The following is a 21,708-nucleotide window of genomic DNA, read 5'->3' as shown; positions in this document are numbered from 1 at the left end:
CCGAGTAACCCCTGCAACTAGAGAGCCTGCGCTCCCCATGCACCCCATCCAGAGTCTCGGGGCCTTCCCCTACCCGTGGAGGGTAACGTCATCTGGCTGCCCTAGTCCATCATTCCAGGTACTCCCCAACGGCAGCGGCGGTACTCCCTATTACCGCACACCACGGGTGGCATCACAAACTATCTATATCTCCCCTGTAAATACCCCCTTCTTCATTCGGGTGTGACCCTTAGCCCCCGGGTCCGGAGACCCTCGAGCTACAAGCAGTGACATCCAGATCCAGCAGTTCGACCGCTGCTGGGGCATTACATGTGCACCGCATCTGCATTTTCCTCTTGTTCCTGGTTTTGGTTTACAAATTATGTAAAATACTGAATGTGTAAACATGGCCATAAGATGTATGGTTTTGGCATCTGTCTGGCCAGTATGCATCTGCATCTCCTTTAACTGCACATTAAAGGGCAACTGGCTGTGTTTTCTTATAAAGACGACAACTGAAAAAAAGTATGCTGTGGGTCATTGGGTGTTTTTTTTAACTGTCTCCCGACATAGGACTTATGTATGATGTGAGTTTATCAGGCATAAGTGAATGTAAAAACCTGTAACTACATATAGTAACACTGTCTCCTATGCCATTACATTGTTCCTGTCACTGCTATGAGTTTAGATTTATCTGTGCTAATTGATACTGTGATGTGTAACCACTAGGTCTATGCATCAAAACAGTGTATAACAATGTATAAGGCTACTTTCACACTTGCGTCGTTTTGGCATCTGTCACAATGCTTTGTGTGACGCATGTGACGGATGCGTTGTAAATAGTGTGATAATAAAGGCAACGGATTCCTGTGAAATAACACGTTGCGTTAGTTTTCTTTAGCCGAGAGAGAGAGCCCCCATCATCACCCCACACATCGGCACTACCGCCCCCATCATCACCACACACACCAGCACTACCGCCCCCATCATCACCGCACACATCGGCACTACCACCCCCATCATCACCACACACACCCCGGCACTACCGCACCCATCATCACAGCACAAACCTCGACACTACCGCCCCCATCATCACCGCACACACCCCGGCACTACCACACCCATCATCACCGCACACACCCCAGCACTCCCGCACCCATCATCACCGCACACACCTTGGCACTACCACCCCCATCATCAACGCACACGCAGGCACTACCTCAGTGACATCCCCGCTCACTGCGCGACTCACTTCAGTTGCTGCGTGGAGCTGACAGAGAGCGGTCATGGTCTGTGGCCGCTCCTGTCAGCTTCATGTAGCAGAGCTAAAAGCGTCGTGGGACCTCTGTGGATTACGTTGGACCTGGAGAGGTATTTGGGGATTTTAATAAAGTGGTGAAAGAGGGTGTATTTTTGTCTTTTATTTCAAACAAAGTATTTTTTCGGGTGTATGTGTTTAATTACTTTTACTTACAGGTTAATCAGGGGGGTGTCTCAGACGCATGCCATGATTAACCTAGGACTTAGTGGCAGCTATGGGCTGTCATTAATTCCTTATTACCCCGATTGCCACCGCACCAGGGCAATTCGGGATGAGCCGGGTAGAGTCCCGGGACTGTCGCATCTAATGGATGCAGCAATTCCGGGCAGCTGCTGGTTGATATTTTTAGGCTGGGGGGCTCTCCATAACATGGGGCTCCCTATCCTGAGAATACCAACTACCAACCTTCAGCTGTGTGGCTTTACCTTGGCTGGTATCAAAATTGGGGGGGACCGCATGCCATTTTTTTTTAATTATTTATTTATTGTACTGCACGATATAGACCCGCCCACCGGCGGCTGTGATTGGTTGCAGTGAAACAGCTGTCACTCAGCGTGGGGGTATGTCTGAATGCAAGCAATCATAGGCGCCGGTGGGAGGGGGAAGCAGTGAATACAAGATGGAATAATGAGCGACCGGCATTTTCAAAAGAGAAGCCGCCAGAGCAGTGTGACAGCCGTGCAGCACCGCGCCCGTGATCGGTGAGTATGAGAGAGGGGTGAGAGGGAGAGACCGACTGACAGAGAGAGATAGAGAGACCAGAAGTAATTTTAAACGATTTAGATCGTTCTGCTGGACATGCTGAGCATGCTCAGTAGAACGTGACGGAATCTGTCAGCGGATTCCGACGCTAAGCTCATTGCGGCAGAATCCGCCACCATAGACACTCATTAGACACCTTGGCGGATTTCAACGGAATCCGCCAAGGTGCGTTGTTTTACGGACACCAAAAACGCTACATACTGCGTTCCCTCCGCCCGGCGCTCAGTCAAAATAACGACTCGGCGTCGGCCGGCAGATGCAACGCAGACACTTGCGTGACAGTGCATTGTCAATACAAGTCTATGGAGAATAGCGCTATTTTCTATAGCGGTGGATTGCGATGAACGCAAGTGTGAAAGCACCCTAAGATTGCATGTAACCTCACTGAGAGACTATAATCAAGGGCTGATTGGCAAATTTGGGGTTTTTGAAAGCTTGCATTGCTAGTCCTCAGATAGTGGTCCATCATTAACCAATAATTAGTTAACTTTGTCTTAAAATCATCAAAAGACAGCAAGCTGTCAATCTGCTTTATTTTTAAAGGGTTATTCCTATCTCCAAGATCCTATCCCAATATTTAATAGGTGTTATAATAATATTAGCAATTCCTCCAATTATAAATATAGTATAGTTCTCCTGATTCACTGTGTCGCTTACATCATGTTCAGGGCATTACACGACTTTAGGTATCCTGTTACGACCACTCATATAGTCATAGTAAGTTGCTCGTGGTCATAACCATAGATACCCAAGGTCTTGCAATGCCCTGAACATGAAGTAAAACAGAAAAAAAGCTGTGGAGATAAAAGCGCAGAAAGGGTATTACCCCAATATGTGTGGGGTGAGGAGGGGGGAGTAATAATACTCACCAGATGCAGTTGTGACAGTTGATTTGATGTTTCTTTGGTGCTTGACGGTTCTGAGGAAGGGAGCTGAGCTCCTGAAACGCGTAGACCTATGCCAACAATAAAGACTCGTTAATCTGACATTTGAACAGTGGTCATTTGGCGCGGCATTAAAACACCCCTCTCTAACCCTCTCTGTTATCTGAACATGAAGTAAGCGACATAGTGAATCAAAAGAACTATACTACATTTCTAATTGGAGGTATTTGCTAATATAAAATTATTATTACTACACCTTGGGATAGGATCTTGGAGATGGGAATACCCCTTTAAAGTAACTGTAGTTCTTGCAGCCTGTAAGGATGTCCCCGACCAACATCCCTGTCTACTTCTGACCCTCTACTCCTTTGCTGGCAGCAAAGGCAGCCATGGTCCTCTTCCACCTCCTTGTTTCTAAAAAATGTGATGGCTGATTAGTAGAAATGCAGACGCACAGTACTGAAGTCAAGAATACTCATTCATGTCAAGCTCACTTAGAACCATTGTCTGCGCTTGATGGACTCTTCTTCTCTGTAGACTCAGTTGACCGTCTCACCATATGTTGCTACCAGGGAGGGATTCAAGATTGAAATCTGATGGGAGAGTATATACAATAACAAGCTTACGTTATATTGTAAATGTCATTTTATATATAGACCAGCTTGGTTTCTCACCTTTCCTATTTACAGAATGCTGTTTTAAAAAGTTGATAAACCAATAAAATTTGACTTGGGGGAAAAAAAGGAATCTAATAGGGTGTGAAATACAAACAATAGTAATACACTTACAGTATCAGACATATAACACATGAATGCAAGGGAGGCATGAAACTCCATATCAGACCCTAAATAATGTGGACTTAAATAATGTGAACCTTAAATAATGTGGAGATTAGATGCCTCCCTCGGATAGATGGTGAGCTTCTAGGGATAGCACACATGGCATGTGTCGGTGTGCAGCAGTGGGCACTCCAGTTGGTGCCCTTAATCAACATCTTACTGGTAAAAATATCAAAATCGGTGGAAAATGGTACAAAGTAAATGATTTAATCACCTGCCGCACAAAGTGGATAGTATATGTGATTCTGTGCCCATGCGGATTTTTCTATATAGGGAAAACAATAAGACCCTTATTCACTAGATTTAGAGAGCACTCACATTCCATCAGTACAGGCATAGGAGCTACACGCCTCATCACACACATGCAGGAAGTACATAATGGTAATCATAAATTATTGAAGTTTGCAGGATTGGAAAAAATAACACCATCCCCAGCAGGGGGAGATACACATAAGCATTTGCTGATGAGGGAAGCTCGCTGGATCATGGATACCAGGGCAATGGGGCCCATAGGATTCAACGACAAAAATGACTCGGGCATTTTTCTATAACATAATGGGCATAGTTATATAGGAAATAGATACCAGTGTTCCTCTTTACTGTAAATAGCATGTACTGTACCTCCCCTTTCTGGTTTATTAAACAATTCCCCCCCCCTTTTATAGGAGGCTATGACCATAGAATTTCATATAAATAATAAAATGAAATAATATCAAGGACAAGACATCTGTTAATTCATTAGTCCAATATTAGTCACATATAATAGGTGATATAATGTTCCATTTCAATCAGACTGTTAAACGGTAATATAGAAATTGGGCTTTAATATACTCTTCAAACGGTTATTGAAAATATAGAAACAGGACTCCTCTTAAAAAAATGAAATCAAAATAATGAAATATAAAAATACAAAAATGAATCAAAAAATGAGCGAAAAAATGAACAAATGTTTCTGAAAGATGGTGATCCTCATTGGTGCGATAGCACCCTTAGTACAAATAAAAATAAAAATAAATACGTTTATATCTATGACATGGCAACGTATAAGTCAATATGGGAAAAGCTACACACCAATGAGTATCTTAATGAACACATTATAAACTTGATTCTTATGCTATAATCTGGCTAAATTCTCTTTAGAAAATATTATTGTATTTGCATGTTGATAACAATTCTATTCTAGTAAATGTTAGTTGCATGAAAAAAAAGGTATGGACCCGTGAAAGCACCCCTAGAGGTGCGAAACGGTACCGTCGTCCTCGTGCTCTGCTCCCTCCACTCCCTCATGTCCGTCTCACTTGTCAGCATAAGAAAATAAAGAAGTCTTTGGTCACCGCAGAGTGCTGCCAATCTCTGTTTTTATTCAAAGAAGACTTGATCGCATCCCCTGGTGAGTTGCTGCTTTTTTCCTTTATCCTGTGTTGGATCTGAATTTATGTATGGTTCAAAGATTATATTATAGGGAGCAGATAGAAAAACTAAACATGGGTTTACACCATCCGAGTGGTGGACTGAAATGACCAACTTGTCTGCTGATCAGTAGTGGTGTAATGGGCTATTTACCATAGACAGACCGAATTTCCTATTTGCACAAAATGACCAGTTTACACAGTATGATGCGCCTACAAGACAATTATTAATTAATATAATTTCACCTGAAGAACAAGTGTTTTGCTCATTCATCAGGGGAATGGCAGCGTTTTTATATTGCCTGATTATTGAGAAATACGTAGGAAAGGTTATTCACAAATATTATCCAGTGTATTCTGCTAGTTTATCAACCAGATTATAGCTCTTATTTTCTAAGACAGGCTGAAAAATTAATAAAGGAACCTGACCTGAGCTAATCCATCACTTTTTGTCTTCATTATACTTTATACATTGTCAATGATATCTTTTTTTCGAACATACTGGTATTTTTGTTCACTGTGTCCGTGTAGACTGTGACATGTAGCAAAGAGTTAAAGCCATTTTACTTTCACTTTCATTTCTCGATGTACGCATGCACTTAGTGTGGGGAACGCCTTCTACACGGCACAGTCGACTTTGTGTCGCATAAACAAGGTAAAGAGATCTTATTCTTTATAAGAGCAGATTTCATTGAGATGATTTGTCAATTATATTTATATTTAAATATAAAAGTGAAACAAAATCAGACTTGTGAACGGAATAGTTTTCTGTCAGAGTTCTGGGCTTACTTGTAGTTAAAGGGATTGTCTCAGTCTTTTCAATGGTATGAAGCAGGATAGCAGGCTGCCCTACTCCATACAGTGGCATTCAGTAACAATAGTACTTAGCACACAGTATAGAATATCATTTTTACAATGACGACCATCAATCACAGGCTTTCATTAAATCTATATGCCACAGTGTGTTTAAAGAAAAATTTCTCCTGCAGAAGGAAGTGCATGTGGCTTTCCATGACTATTAAGCCACGTTCTCAAAACTAGTATACAGTGGAACCTTGGATTACGAGCATAATTGGTTCCGGGTGTATGCTCTTAAACCAAGTTACTCTATATCAAAACGAATTTTCCCATAGGAATTAATTGAAACACAGATAATTCGTTCCACAACCCAAAAATATTTACTGTATTTATACAAACTTATTACAGTAATACAAAGTAGTGTACAATATTCATATAAAATTATTGCAGTACACTAATACAAAATACTGTACAGTGTAGTAAAAACATATAAACCAAATTAAACTGCATTTTATCTTATAATAGAATTGTTGGTGTGGGAGAGGTAAGTACAAGCAATGTGCTTTACTGGTTAGCAGAAAGAAAGTACAATACTATATCCACAAATGCAAATTGATAGACATGCTATATAGTATATACTGTACTGTACAATGGTATATTGTATACAGTATACAGTACATATGTACAGAAAGTTACCTCCCGAGCGGTTCAGAGCGCGGTGAAAGTACAGAACTGGAGGTGTGCACGGTGAGTATTTGCTCTTCTTGCAAACCATTGCTCTTAAACCAAGTTACAAATTTGTTAAAAGCTTTGCTTGTCTTACAAAATGCTCTCAAACCAAGTTACTCTTAGGAGTAATTTACACGCTGCGACATCGCTAGCGATTGCTAAGATGTCGAGCGCGATAGCTCCCGCCCCCGTCGCTCATGCGACATTTGGTGCTTGCTGCCGTAGCGAACATTATTACTACGGCAGCGTCACACGCACCTACCTGGTCAGCGACGTCGCTGTGAACGCCAAGCAATCCCTCCCTCAAGGGGGAGGTGCGTTCGGCGTCATAGCGACGTCACTGCGGCGTCACTAAGCGGCCGGCCAATAGAAGCGAAGGGGCGGAGATGAGTGGGACGTAACATCCAGTCCACCTTCCTTCCTTCCTCATTGCCGGTAGACGCAGGTAAGGAGATGTTCGTCGCTCCCGTAGTGTCACACATAGCGATGTGTGATGCCGCAGGAACGACAAACAACATCGTACCCGTTTTGGAACGATTATGCGATCATTGATCGTCGCTCATTAGTGTTACACGCTGCGATGCCGCTACCGGCGCCGGATGTGCGTCACTAACGACTTGACCCCAACGATATATCAGTAGCGATGTCGCAGCGTGTAAAGTACCCCTTAATCCAAGGTTCCACTGTATGTTGTGTTTTTGACGCTGCAGAATGCCTGCACAATCTCCGCACGTTAGTCTACTTGCGTTTTTTAAATTGCATTTGTGTGCTTTTTTGATACTGCGTTTTGTTGCTGCGGGGGGGGGGGGGGGGTGTCTGTTTGGTGTGTCATGCTTTAAATAAAGCTGCTTTGTTTTTGACCCTTCCTGGTATTGACATCATTAGTTGCAGATTACATGCGTTTTGATGCATTTCCACCATGTGCGTTTTTTTACCCCTGCGGAATCGCCATATCTAATACAAAGGGAAAATCCTCACAAAAGACTCAGCATACATGCAAGAGAAATTGATATGCACCACAGGTGAGTCTATGCAGGGTAAAAAAGCACAGTGGACAGGAGATTTCTATTCATTTCAACCACTTTGCTTGTACTGTAAAACGCTGCGTTTTCGACGCAGTGAAAATATACAGCGTCAAAAACAATCATCATGTGCACATACCCAAACCACTGATCAACGGGGTTTTAGCAGTCATACCCTCCAAAAATAGATTTTTCTTTTGGTTAGCTGTCAAAAGGGTTGATGTAGTCCTTATGGAACAACCCACTTTAGAGCACATAGTACATAAATTATTACAAAAGTAATTAAATATTTACACAGATGAATGAAAAAAAAACTACACTTTGTACACACCAGTTTTAGGCCTCATTCACACATTAGTATTTTCAGGTGTGAGATTAAAATTTTTAACAACAGGCTCCTTGTTTGTGTTTGGAAACCATGCCCAGTTTAAAACCACACCCCATTTGAATGCCACACCCCATTTGGATGCCACACCTATTTGAATGCCACACCCATTTTGCACACACTTTCCTCAACCACAAAAATACAAGTAACAGTAACTAAAAGTAAAGGAATTTTAGCCATCTTACCCTTCCTATACATTCACTGAGTCTCATTGCATATTGTTGAGTACCAGTTATTTCAGGCAAACATCAAATCAGTCATTTCTTAGCTTCGTGTATTGTATTAAAATGTTTTTCTACAATTTTTGAAAATTAGTACTAAACGAACTTTGCTCAAATTGTAAAAGACAACCTCCCATCTATCTGACAACTCAACTGTCTGCTGCACACAATCTCTGGCCTTGGCAGCTACAGGCCAAATATGTGCAAGTAACCACCAAGGCCAATGGATGGCTGAAGCAGTCAGCATATAATCCCATACAGTTAAACAGGTTATCCACTCCTGGACAATGCCTTTCAATGTCCCTAATGTGTTTAGTAAAATAAGAATAAGCAAACCTACTTACCATATGGGCAGTGCTCCAAGCACTGCAGTTTATCATCGGATGCTGGTACGCTACAGCACTCTCGTGATATAACGATGTTGCCAGATTGCGGTGTACACATCGCTCAATGTGGAGCCCCCTCAGGAGATAAGTATGCCTTTTTTACTAGACACATCAGGAATATTGAAAGGGATTATTCAATATTGGACAGCCCTTTTAATGTACAGCAGAGCAGACCACCAGAGCAGTGGTGATGAGATACAAGGAGCTCTTATTTTGCTATTATAGGACAATCATTCCCTTTTGTGCAAATTTCCAAAGCTTTTTGAAATCCTCAAAAAAAAAAGTCATAGGTTACATGAGAAATAATAGCCCTTTTAGAGATGCAAAAATCACAGTATTTATGTGCAACTTTCGAGTTTGGTGATTTAATAAAGGGAGCCTGTCACCTACTCACTTGCAGAGCAGTCCGGTCCGATGGGCGCCACTGATCTTGACCCGGTGCCTCCTGTCTGTTTGCAATCACCATCCTCCTTCTTGCTTCGTGTGGATGACAGATCCTACAACATCCACACAGTGTACTCCATTGTAATCCTGCGCATGCTCACATCTCTCTGCCCTACTGTGGGCAGAGCAAAGTACGGTAATGAGCAGGGAAAGATCAAATAATGACTGTGCATGCACTCTACAATGCTTTATTCTGCCCTCAGCAGGGCAGAGAGAAGTGCAGGGGCCCAATAGAGGACACTGTGTGGATGACGTACGACGCGTCATGAACACAAAGCAGGGAAATAAGACGGGGATTGTAAAAAGAAAGAAGGCGCTGGATCACGACCAGCGACCCCCATCGGACCGGACCACCCTGCAGGTGAGTAGGTGACAGGTTCCCTTTAAAGTGTTTTATGCCAGAATTCTAACATAAACACTTTAATGAAGGGATTGTCCCATTTGGGACATTGAAGAGAAGGCATGTTGACAGGAAAGGAGAGGTAGCTGCTACTTTTTCTATGATTGCATAAAGATCCAGAATATTTGACAATCTTGTGCCTATCAAGATCAATATTGCCAGCTTAACATTTTAAAGACATGGATCTCTTGTGCGCTTTTCTTTTTTCCTTCCCTTCCATCAATCAGAACTTTTTTATTTTTATATTGATACTAGCTGTACTACCCGGCTTCGCCCGGGTTAATAACTGCTGTTAACAAAATAGAATGTAATAACAAAAACGTATTCTGCACACAAAAACACACAAAACAAATAGATAGAAATGTAATTATCAAATTGTTTATTTAAATTGGCCAAGCTTTAAGTCCCCCTTGTTCACATCTGGCAGCTGTTAATTTGCCCCCAACACATATTGTTTCTTAATGAAAACTAAGCTAATAGAAGCATTTCACAACATATATTTCAACACCACAGATATTCCACACAGATTTAACTAAATTGGCCAAGTAATGTGCTCCATCTGTCTCTTTCCAGGTCTGTCTCTTTCCAGGTCTGTCCCTTTCCAGGTCTGTCCCTTTCCAGGTCTGTCCCTTTCCAGGTCTGTCCCTTTCCAGGTCTGTCTCTTTCCAGGTCTGTCTCTTTCCCCATCTGTCTCTTTCCCCGTCTGCCTGTCTCTTTCTTTGTCTGTCTCTTTCCCCGTCTGCATGTCTATGTCTGTCTTTCTTTGTCTGTCTCTATCTCTCTGTTTCTTTCCCCATCTGTCTCTTTCTAGGTCTGTCTCTTTCCCAGGTCTGTCTCTTTCCCCATCTGTCTCCCAATCTCTTTGTCTGTGTCTTTTCCTGTCTGTCTCTTTCCTTGTCTGTCTCTATTTCTGTCTCTTTCCTCGTCTTTCTCTATCAAGGTCTGTGTCTTTCCCCATCTACCTTTGTCTGCCTCTCTGGCTGTCTCCTCCTTCCCTGTCTCTGTCCATATCTGCGTCTCTGACTGTCTCTGTCTCTTTCTCCGTCTGTCTCAATCTCTTTCATAGTCTGTCTATCTCAGTCACTTTCCCTGTCTGTCTCTTTCCCTCTCTTTCCCTGTCTGTCTCTTTCCCTGTCAGTCTGTCTCTTTGTCTGTGTCTGTCTCTGTGTCTGTCTCTTATCCTGTTTATGTCTGTTTCCTTCCCTGTCTGTGTCTGCCTCTTTCCCTGTCTGTGTCTGTCTCTTTCCCTGTCAGTTTGTTTCTTTGTCTGTGTCTGTCTCTTTGTGTCTGTCTCTTACCCTGTCTATGTATGTTTCTTACCCTGTCTGTGTCTGCCTCTTTCCCTGTCTGTGTCTGTCTCTTTCCCTGGCTGCATTGTGACACGCCAACATTTCATATAAGGGCGTGGCTGCGCATTCTTCTGAAGTTCTGGCTGCACTGTGGCTCCCAGCTCCATTCGCTTTAATGGAGGCAGGTTTTTTGGTGAATAACTGTAAAGAGTGGGGTTAAAATTTCCCCTCAAAACATAGCCTATGACGCTCTTGGGGTCCAGAAGTGTGAGTGTGCAAAATTTTGTGGCTGTAGCTGCGACACACACACATACACACACACCTGACCTAGCCTGGCCTAGCCAGGTCATCACAGATAACACACAAACACCCCCACCCCCATTAGAAAGTAACATTAGCCAAACCCAAAATCCTTGTTGCCTCCCTCCAGGGTCTGCTGTCCACACCAGGTGGGGCGGAGCCAAGCGGTTGGTCCCATCCACCGAGGAGTTCACAGTCCTGGAGGCGGGAAAAGTGTCAGTGGAGTGGAGGAGTTCAGTTCAGGAGGTTGAAGTGAGAGGAGTAAACACTAGGGTGTCTGTGTTTGTGGCCCAGGCACTGACAGCAAGGTTGGCAGACGGTGGTGGCTGCCTGCAGGAGTGGTATAGCAACGCGGAACCGTAGGACCGGGGACGGGCGACGGCCCGCCGGTACCGACCGGGGAGCGAAGTGAAGCCAGCACACACAGGCAGGGCCATCGGACCCTGACCAGGCTTGGAGCCGCCGACAATAGTCAAATCCGAGTGTGACTGGAACCCCAGGAGTTTCCTAACAGCCAAAGACCCGATTGAAGGCAACTGCCCACACCGTGAGGGTAAACAGCTACCGCCTAAGGCTAGAGACCCAAAGGCCAGCGCCTGCGGGCAAACGGGCTCCTCTGGCACCCATACACCGGGGAGCGGACTACCGTTGGGAATCCATCGTAGTCAAACAACTACACAAAGGTGCAGGGAAAGACAGCCGCCATCACCTGTCCGGGGAGAGACACTGCAGCCAGCTGCGGGACCCGTCCATCCAGCCGTTTGGTTTACCAAGGACTTTGTGCATCTCTTGCTGAGTGAGTACACCCGTGCCATCCGGCGCCGCGCCGTCCCTGCGACCCTGCGACCCTGCACCTCACCGACCCTGCCTCCCCGTCCCTCCACCGGGCCCCGGGACCACCGACCCCTACCCACGGAGGGAGAAAACAACATCCCAGCTTCTCCCTACCATCGCACCCGGGATCCCCGTCACCAGCAGCAGTGGTGCCCATCTTCACCACAACCCATGGGTGGCGTCATGGACTAAATCCCTCAAACCAACCACCCCTTTCACTCACTGGCGAGGAGCACCGCTCGAGTCCCCGGATCCAGCCCATCGCTCGAGCCACCGAGCAGCAGCTGCAGCATGCCGGACCCGAGCGTTAGCGAGCGCGGCGCAGTGCCGTCCTCCCCGCCCGCGACACACACATTCAGCTTTATATATTAGATAATCATATTAAGACTTGATTTTTATGATAGGAGTTGTAGTTTTGAATTATACTCTTCATTTTACCGTATAGTATATTGAAAAAAAAGAAATATGTCCCTCATCCAGGACCGATCCTGGAATAAATGTTCCCCATCCTGGTATTTACACTGACGAGCAAAAGGGTAACACTGTTTTGAACTTTTGAATTTCAGGCTTCATATCTTACCATCCACTGGAGCTTTGAGCTTGAGGCTACCTTCATTTTATAGACAATCATCTCAAACATAAATTTGACTTGCAATTAATTAGCATATGGTTAGTTATGCAGATTCTTGCCATGTCACTGCATTGTTACTGTTTTACTCCTGGTGTTTCAGAAATCTTTTTCTTCCTGTATACTACAAAATACAATCTGTTCTCACATACCATAATAGCCTAGTGTTGTTTCTCAAGCGAAAGATCACTGGTTTGAATCAAGGAGCAGCCATGAAGATTTCCCAAGAAAAGGGAAACATCATCATCCAGCTCATCGACAGCGGTCTTTCAGCCAAGAAAATTGCCAAACTGCATCATGTGAGTGCCATAATAGTTGGAAAAATACAAAATAAAGTCCGTGCATCTATTCTAAAACATAGAGGCGGGTGTGCAGGCAAAATATCAGAGTCAACAAGATGAAAGGTTTGTCAGTTCTGGCCCGACAAACATAGCATTGGAGGTAATTCGTATGCTTCATAATAGTGAGCTCACAGGACTCCATATAAGCACCATATGACACACGTTAGACTGGACTGGTGGGTCGAAAAAAAGTGAAGAAGCCTCTACTTTAATATCGTCATAAGTGTTGGTTCGAGTTTTCAAAAAAGTGTGAAAACTGGACAGAAGGAGATTGGAAACATTTATTTGGAGCAATCAGAGGAAAGTCAATAGACTGGGCTCTAATGGGTGCAAATGGGTCTGGACGAAACAAGGGAATAAGGGGCTAATGGATGGAGAAATTGAAGGAACTGTCAAGTTCCCTTGGAGGAAGCCTGATGATATGAGATTGGTCTCAATGCTGAGCTATATGTGAGTATCCTACAAGATGAGTTATTTCGTACACTCGAGTACTATGGGTAAGAAAAGGGTAACTGTTCCAGCAGGACAACGACCCACAGCATAGGTCGACATTGGTGAAAAATAGTTAAATGACAATGAAGTAGAGGTGCTGGATTAGCCCCCACAGTCCGCAGACCATAACCCAATCAAACAGTTTTGGGTAGAGTTGAAGAAAAAGTTGTATACATACCAAAGTGAGTCAACCAGTATGCACCAACAATGGAAATCTGTAGTAGAAATCTGGGATCAGATTTCAGTCGATACATGCTTGAATCTGATCTAGAGCATTCCCAGAAGAATTCAGGCAGTGTTGAAAGCCAAAGGTGAATATACAAAATAATAAAAATTTACAGTGCCTTGCAAAAGTATTCACTACTTTTGGCATTTTTTGTATTTTGCTGCCTAACAACCTGGAATTTCCCTGTTTTCTATTTGAGGGTTTGCAATAGTTCATGTACAGAACTTGCCTACAACTGTGAACATTTGGTTTTCTTTTTATTGTGAAGCAAACAACAAATAGGATAAAATAACTGAAAACTTCAGTGTGCATAACTATTTAACCCCCTAAAGTCAGTAGTTTGTACAGCCTCCTTTTGCAGCAATATCGCTTTGGATATGTCCTCATGAGCTTTCCACATCTTGCCGCTTGGATTTTTGTCCATTCCTCAAAGCAAACTGCTCCAGCTACTTGAAGTGAGATGGTTTCTTCTGGTGAATAGCAATCTTAGATCATGTGCGCACGCTGAGGATTTACTGCGGATTTTCCGCAGATTTGATGCAGAAAATGTGTCTAACATTTCTGCAGTAATTCCCCAGCAAAACCTATCGGTATAAAAAAAATGCTGTGCGCGTACTGTATTTTTTTATACCTGCGGATTTACCCGTGGAATTTCCGCTGTGGAATTAATGTACATGTCACTTCTTTTCCACAGGTACCTGCGTTTTTTGCCATAGATAATGGTAAAAATCCGCAGGGAACAATCTGCGGAAAAAACGCGGCAAATCTACTGCAAAACCGCTCCAAACACCAGAAAAACCACATGTGGATTTCGTTGCGGTTTTGGTGCGATTTTTTACCGCAGGTGCAGCCGAGACTGTACCGCGAGCGCCGAGTGATTGATTCCCCGGTGATCTCCGGAGTTCAGGTGAGAGCACCGGAGATCACCCCGGCCTGTCTGCAGCTGACATGAACTGAACCGCAATCGCCGGGGAATCAATCACTCGGCGCTCGCGGTACAGTCTTGGCTGCACTCCGGAGCTCAGGTGAGAGCTCTGGAGTGCAATGCAAGTACCTGAATCCAGGCCTGGCATTACTGGAGATTCTTCCAGTAGCCAGTCCGATGCTGCCCGTCACATAGACTGTTTAAGGGTCCTGGTTGGTATGTTTCCGCCCTCTGGCACCTATGGTCTGGGGCCAGTCTGTTTAAGGATCAGTCTCTAGTTAAAATGCTTTTTACACCCTGTGTCTCCAGCTACTCTTGAGGTTCACACTATCTTGCCTTTTGTCTCCTTTCCTCCGTTGCCACTAACCACCCGTTGTATGTGACCTTCACGACCGACATTTATTCACTAGGCCTTCATTGACTCCTTCTAAAATGAACTTTGAACCACAAATAAATATAGAACCGAGGTATGGTATCAGCATAAGACCACAGAAAAAACAATACCTCTAAAAATATTTAAGTTTTATTTAGAAAATTATAAAAATGACAAACAGTGTCTCTCTAAAAATACATAAAGGACAACACAGTGCCAGTGAGATGTTGGGAGGAGATAGTTTCAGCGTGAAAAGGATAGCGATAGATAGATATTCACAGAGTCGTCAGATTACTGATCTCATAGCCTTTATTGACCCTTCCTGACGACGGAGGGTGTCCTAAGTTACTGGACACTCCCCGTTCCGGGTGGCTGTCCCTCCCTGTCCCTATCTCTAGCCAAGGGGTGTCCACCACCAACCCAGGTGATTAGTGCAAAACCATAAATATACACATAAACACAAATGCGTTAAATTTGGTTCCTGACTCAATAAGATACTTCAGTCAGATGAATTTAAATTTTGTTAGGTGGAGCTGTAGGGGACCCGCTGCAGTAGCTGTCACCCCACGCTCTCCCGACGCGTTTCTCCCCCACCTAACGCAATGCTGGGGGATCATCAGGGGTAAAAAAAGTCATACATAACGGTAATAGTTATAGAGCGGGATATGAACGGTCCAACCCGAAAGCCTTTTGATAATATACCAGAAAAACTTGGTTTTAATCACATGATATGCTGGCAGATATTCTCATTCAGAAGAACTTGTCTCTCGTTATAACTCCAAAAATGGATGAATAGCCAATGGGATGCTAGGAGTTTAGTAAATCAAAAAAACTCCTAAGGTATCACATGAGTCTTCCTATCCTTGTGTTTAAAAGGCTTATGGATCACATCCTAACCATGTCTAGGTCACATTAGGGCAGCAGGGACATCTATACATGCAAAGAGTCCAATTTCTTTAGTTGATGGTGTTACACCAATATCTACACTGTTAGTGTGTCCAGTCCTGTAATTTCTTGGTCACTGAGGTAGGGGGTGCTGTATCAATACGCAGCATCGGAATCTATATAATCCTGCAAAGAAAAGCTCCTTTACACAGTGTTCCAGTATAGTGACCAAGTGTTATAATGAACACTTCTTTCACCGATACTTGGTCATGACATATCATCTGGGCACAGGACAGGACACAGCGCTGGCTTCCCTGCGGTTAGATGTGCTTCGGCGCTCGGGACACTTTGTCCTTGCAGGTTGAGCTTTTCTTCGGACCAAGTATCGGTACGATGCTGCGTATTGATACAGCACCCCCTACCTCAGTGACCAAGAAATTACAGGACTGGACACACTAACAGTGTAGATATTGGTGTAACACCATCAACTAAAGAAATTGGACTCTTTGCATGTATAGATGTCCCTGCTGCCCTAATGTGACCTAGACATGGTTAGGATGTGATCCATAAGCCTTTTAAACACAAGGATAGGAAGACTCATGTGATACCTTAGGAGTTTTTTTGATTTACTAAACTCCTAGCATCCCATTGGCTATTCATCCATTTTTGGAGTTATAACGAGAGACAAGTTCTTCTGAATGAGAATATCTGCCAGCATATCATGTGATTAAAACCAAGTTTTTCTGGTATATTATCAAAAGGCTTTCGGGTTGGACCGTTCATATCCCGCTCTATAACTATTACCGTTATGTATGACTTTTTTTACCCCTGATGATCCCCCAGCATTGCGTTAGGTGGGGGAGAAACGCGTCGGGAGAGCGTGGGGTGACAGCTACTGCAGCGGGTCCCCTACAGCTCCACCTAACAAAATTTAAATTCATCTGACTGAAGTATCTTATTGAGTCAGGAACCAAATTTAACGCATTTGTGTTTATGTGTATATTTATGGTTTTGCACTAATCACCTGGGTTGGTGGTGGACACCCCTTGGCTAGAGATAGGGACAGGGAGGGACAGCCACCCGGAACGGGGAGTGTCCAGTAACTTAGGACACCCTCCGTCGTCAGGAAGGGTCAATAAAGGCTATGAGATCAGTAATCTGACGACTCTGTGAATATCTATCTATCGCTATCCTTTTCACGCTGAAACTATCTCCTCCCAACATCTCACTGGCACTGTGTTGTCCTTTATGTATTTTTAGAGAGACACTGTTTGTCATTTTTATAATTTTCTAAATAAAACTTAAATATTTTTAGAGGTATTGTTTTTTCTGTGGTCTTATCCTTCTAAAATGAACCATCACTTTCCCTGTCAGCTGAACTCTCCCAGGGTGAGCTAGTGCCAACAATTATCTCTAACTGATCCTGCTGTCTGTTGTGGGGTAGAATCCAGCCTCCTCCACAGAACAGCACAAACATTAGAATGCAGTACATTATCAACACTTAACTGGTTCCTGCCTCACAGTTTGGCAACTACACACAATACTGCTATACATTCCTATCTTAGCCCATCACACTATATAGAAACACATTAGACTTCACATGACACAATATTTACAAAAGATGCAAGACATTATTAACACTATACAACATTGACAATTGGTGTCTTCAGAGGTTTGAACGCTACAGACACAGTCCACCACTCTTACGCATACATCATGCAGTGCCATACAACGAAAATGTAAATCACATCTCATGGAGAGGTTAAAGGATTTTTAAGTGGTTTATTTCTCCACCCACAAATTAGAAACTGGATTGTCTACCCAACCCATAAGTGATTTGTAGCATTTTTTGCCTCTTTCAGATAACCATTTTTTATGTACATGTTCTATCTGGGGGTTTTTGACTTATAGATTACATATCCATTATAGTCTATTCGGCAGCTCACATGTCTATTTGTGGACATTCCCACTTCTGATCAGAAGTCCATAATCACTGATGATAAAAAAAAGACCAAACAAATAAAAATGTCATTCAGCACATTGATGAAAATTGGTCCATTTTTTTTTCATGTACAAGTAAAAGGACATTTGAATAAGGCCCTAAAATGCAAGACTTATGAGAAACAAAAGGAAACAAGAGAAAAATTAAATGCAAAATAAACTTTCTAAGCTATCAAAAAGTTAATTGTTAATGTACAATATATTTACATAAACTGAATTTTAATATCTTGCAGTTTCGCTAGACATGACGCTATTCATCAGAAGATTTTTATCAGAAGAAGAATTTAATGATAACTTTAATACTGTGGATTTGATGAATAAAACATTAGTGTGCTTCAGTCTCGAGGATAAGAAACCACCATGGAAACTATGGGGCTTTGCGTACAACAACCCAGGAGTTGAGCATGCTGAGATAACTGTATTACGGGAACTCTCCAAATTTTGGAGTGCAATTTCTACAAAAAAAGAATCTCAATTCAAAATCACTTTTTATGCAACATACAGTCCGTGCCTCAACTGTTGTGAAGAAATATGCAAATTTCTCGACAACTGGAAACAAAAAGTAATCATGAATATGAACATATCAAAATTCTATCATTTTCATGACATTGACAATAAAATCAGTTTAAAAATTTTGAGAAAATATGGAGTGCAAATTAAAATGATGGATCTGGAAGATTTTAAGGCATTGTTTTATCTTTTTGTGGATCCTAAAGAGCAATTCGAACCCTGCAAAGAGTTAAACATTCAGTGTGAAAGAAACAATATCGAACTGGATCATCTCTGGAGTGAGGTAAAGTTTTGCATGTGTGTGAGTGCAGAATATTAGCACTATAGAAGCTGATAAGTAGGTAGCACTCAATGTGAAGATTAGTTTCCCTTGCAAAGTTTCAATTGAGGTGTCTTTCAGGTTGGATATTCCATCATCTGCAGAAGACCTTGATCTATTTAAACATGTAAGAAATATTTGTAACGAAACTAAGCTCAGCTCTCCTGCACTGGACCTCCTCTCACATTGACTGGCATGAGATGAAAGCTGAAAGAAGATAGTGATATCTGCTCTACTTCAAGCACTTGTAATCACACACAGCTCTGTAGTGAGAACAGTGTTGCCTCTCATATGTCTCTGGCGGGCTTTACACGCTGCAACATCGCTAGCAATTGTTAGTGATGTTGAGCGCGATAGCACCCGCCCCCGTCGTACATGCGTTATCTGGTGCTTGCTGCCGTAGCGAACATTATCTCTACGGCAGCTTCACACGCACATACCTGGTCGCCGACGTCGCTGTGACCACCGAACAATCCCTCCTTCAAGGGGGAGGTGCGTTTGGAGTCACAGCGACATCACCGCGACGTCACTAAGCGGCTGGCCAATAGAAGCGGAGGGGCGGAGATGAGCGGGACATAACATCCTGCCCACCTTCTTCCTTCCGCATTGCCGGTGGATGCAGGTAAGGAGATGTTTGTCGTTTCTGCGGTTTCACACACAGCGATGTGTGGTGCTGCGGGAACGACAAACAACATTCTATCTGCAGCAGTAACAACATTATGTAAATGAACGACGTGGCACAGATCAGCGATTTTTTACGCTTTTGCGCTAGTTTATCGTCACACCTAGGATTTACAGATTGCGATGTCGCTACCGGCGCCGGATGTGTGTCACTAACGACGTGATCCCGACGATATATCGGCAGCGATGTCGCAACGTGTAAAGTCCGCCTTAGACTTCCTTCACACATTCGTGTCTCCAGTATGTGTGATGTTCATTTTCATATGTACTCGAGACATGTTCACATGCATAATAATTAAAGCCAACAGAGATGTTCACACCTTCATGTTTTCTTATGGTTCATGTACAGTCATGGCCAAAAGTTTTGAGAATGCTACAAATATTAATTTTTACAAAGTCTACTGCTTAAGTTTTTCTAATGGCAATTTGCATATACTCCAGAATGTCATAAAGAGTGATCAGCTTAACAGCAATTACTTGCAAAGTCAATATTGGCAAAGAAAATGAACTTTAACCCCCAAAACATATTTCAACATCATTGCATTCCTGCCTTAAAAGGAGCAGCTAAACTTGTTTTAGTGATTGTTCCATTAACACAGGTGTGGGTGTTGATGAGGACAGGGCTGGCGATCAGTCAGTCATGATTAAGTAAGAATGACACCACTGGACACTTTAAAAGGAGGCTGGTGCATGGTATCATTGTTTCTCTTCAGTTAACCATGGTTATCTCTAAAGAAACACGTGCAGCCATCATTGCTCTGCGCAAAAATGGCATAACAGGGAAGAGTATCGCAGCTACAAAGATTGCACCTCAGTCAACAATCTATCGCATCATCAAGAACTTCAAGGAGAGAGCTTCCATTGTTGCCAAAAAGGCTCAAGGGTGCCCAAGAAGGACCAGCAAACGCCAGGACCGTATCTTAAAAGTGTTTCAGCTTCGGGATCGGACTACCAGCAGTGCCGAGCTAGCTCAGCAATGGCAGCAGGCTGGTGTGAGTGCTTCTGCACGCACTGTGAGGCGGAGACTCTTTGAGCAAGGCCTGGTTTCAAGGAGGGCAGCAAAGAAGCCACTTCTTTCCAGAAAAAACATCAGGGACCGACTGATATTCTGCAAAAGGTACAGGGAGTGGACTGCTGAGGACTGGGGTAAAGTCATTTTCTCATAAGAATCCCCTTTTCAATTGTTTGGGACATCTGGAAAACAGCTTATTAGGAGAAGAAGAGGTGAGCGCTACCACCAGTCTTGTCTCATGCCACCTGTTAAGCATCCTGAAACGATTCATGTGTGGGGTTGCTTAAATGCCAAGGGAATCGGCTCACTCACAGTCTTGCCTAAAAACACAGCCATGAATAAACAATGGTACCAGAATGTCCTCCAAGAGCAACTTCTCCCAACTGTCCAAGAGCAGTTTGGCGCCCAACAATGCCTTTTCCAGCATGATGGAGCACCTTGCCATAAAGCAAAGGTGATCACTAAATGGTTCATGGAACAAAACATAGAGATTTTGGGTCCATGGCCTGGAAACTCCCCAGATCTTAATCCCATTGAGAACTTGTGGGCAATCATCAAGAGACGGGTGGACAAACAAAAACCAACAAATTCTGGCAAAATGCAAGCATTGCTTATGCAAGAATGGACAGCTATCAGTCAGGATTTGGTCCAGAAGTTGATTGAGAGCATGCCAGGGAGAATTGCAGAGGTCCTGAAGAAGAAGGGTCAACACTGCAAATATTGACTGCTGCATTAACTCATTCTAACTGTCAATATAACCTTTTGGTACTCATAATATAATTGCAATTATATTTCTGTATGTGATGTAAACATCAGACAAACACAATTAAAAACCAGAGGGCAACAGATCATGTGAAAATATAATTTTGGTGTCATTCTCAAAACTTTTGGCCATGACTGTACCTGTGAGAAATACCTGCGTGTCCAGATGATTCTCACAGAGACAAGTCCATTTTTTTCCCACAGCAAGGATCAAATACGGACATCACACAGATAACATCCGTGTGACATCCATGTGACACATACCGGAAAAAAAAACAGATGATACTAAAATGAATGTTTTTTATATGTAAAAGATGTGCAAAGCTAGAAAAATTATAGATAAATGCTAGATAGACAGATAGATAGCTAGATACCGTGTTTTTCCAAAAATAAGCCCTCCCCCGAAAATAAGCCCTAGTCCTGGATCAATAATGAAGTGTCCGTGCAGCTAAAAAAGGTTACAAATACTGCAGGACACTTCATTATAGACAGCGGCACCCGGCAATTACACTGACCCGACGCTGAGCGGCAGGACCTGCAGCAATCACACA

The 21,708-nt window shown here is 43.2% G+C and overlaps 1 protein-coding gene across 1 annotated transcript in view; it reads left to right on the top strand.

Annotated features, from left to right (window-relative positions):
* Positions 1-5,804: 5,804 nt before the first annotated feature.
* LOC142290395 (DNA dC->dU-editing enzyme APOBEC-3C-like) overlaps positions 5,805-21,708 on the top strand; it is a 32,583-nt gene continuing 16,679 nt past the window's right edge. Inside the window, exons 1-2 of the mRNA XM_075334354.1 lie at positions 5,805-5,849; positions 18,107-18,666. Coding sequence (XP_075190469.1) covers positions 18,118-18,666 — 549 coding nt within the window. The 5' untranslated portion in view covers positions 5,805-5,849; positions 18,107-18,117. The remainder of the gene's footprint in view (positions 5,850-18,106; positions 18,667-21,708) is intronic.

This window comes from Anomaloglossus baeobatrachus, chromosome 2 (assembly GCF_048569485.1).
Source record: "Anomaloglossus baeobatrachus isolate aAnoBae1 chromosome 2, aAnoBae1.hap1, whole genome shotgun sequence".
Lineage (NCBI taxonomy): Eukaryota > Metazoa > Chordata > Amphibia > Anura > Aromobatidae > Anomaloglossus > Anomaloglossus baeobatrachus.
This window is presented reverse-complemented; position numbering and strand designations above follow the sequence as displayed.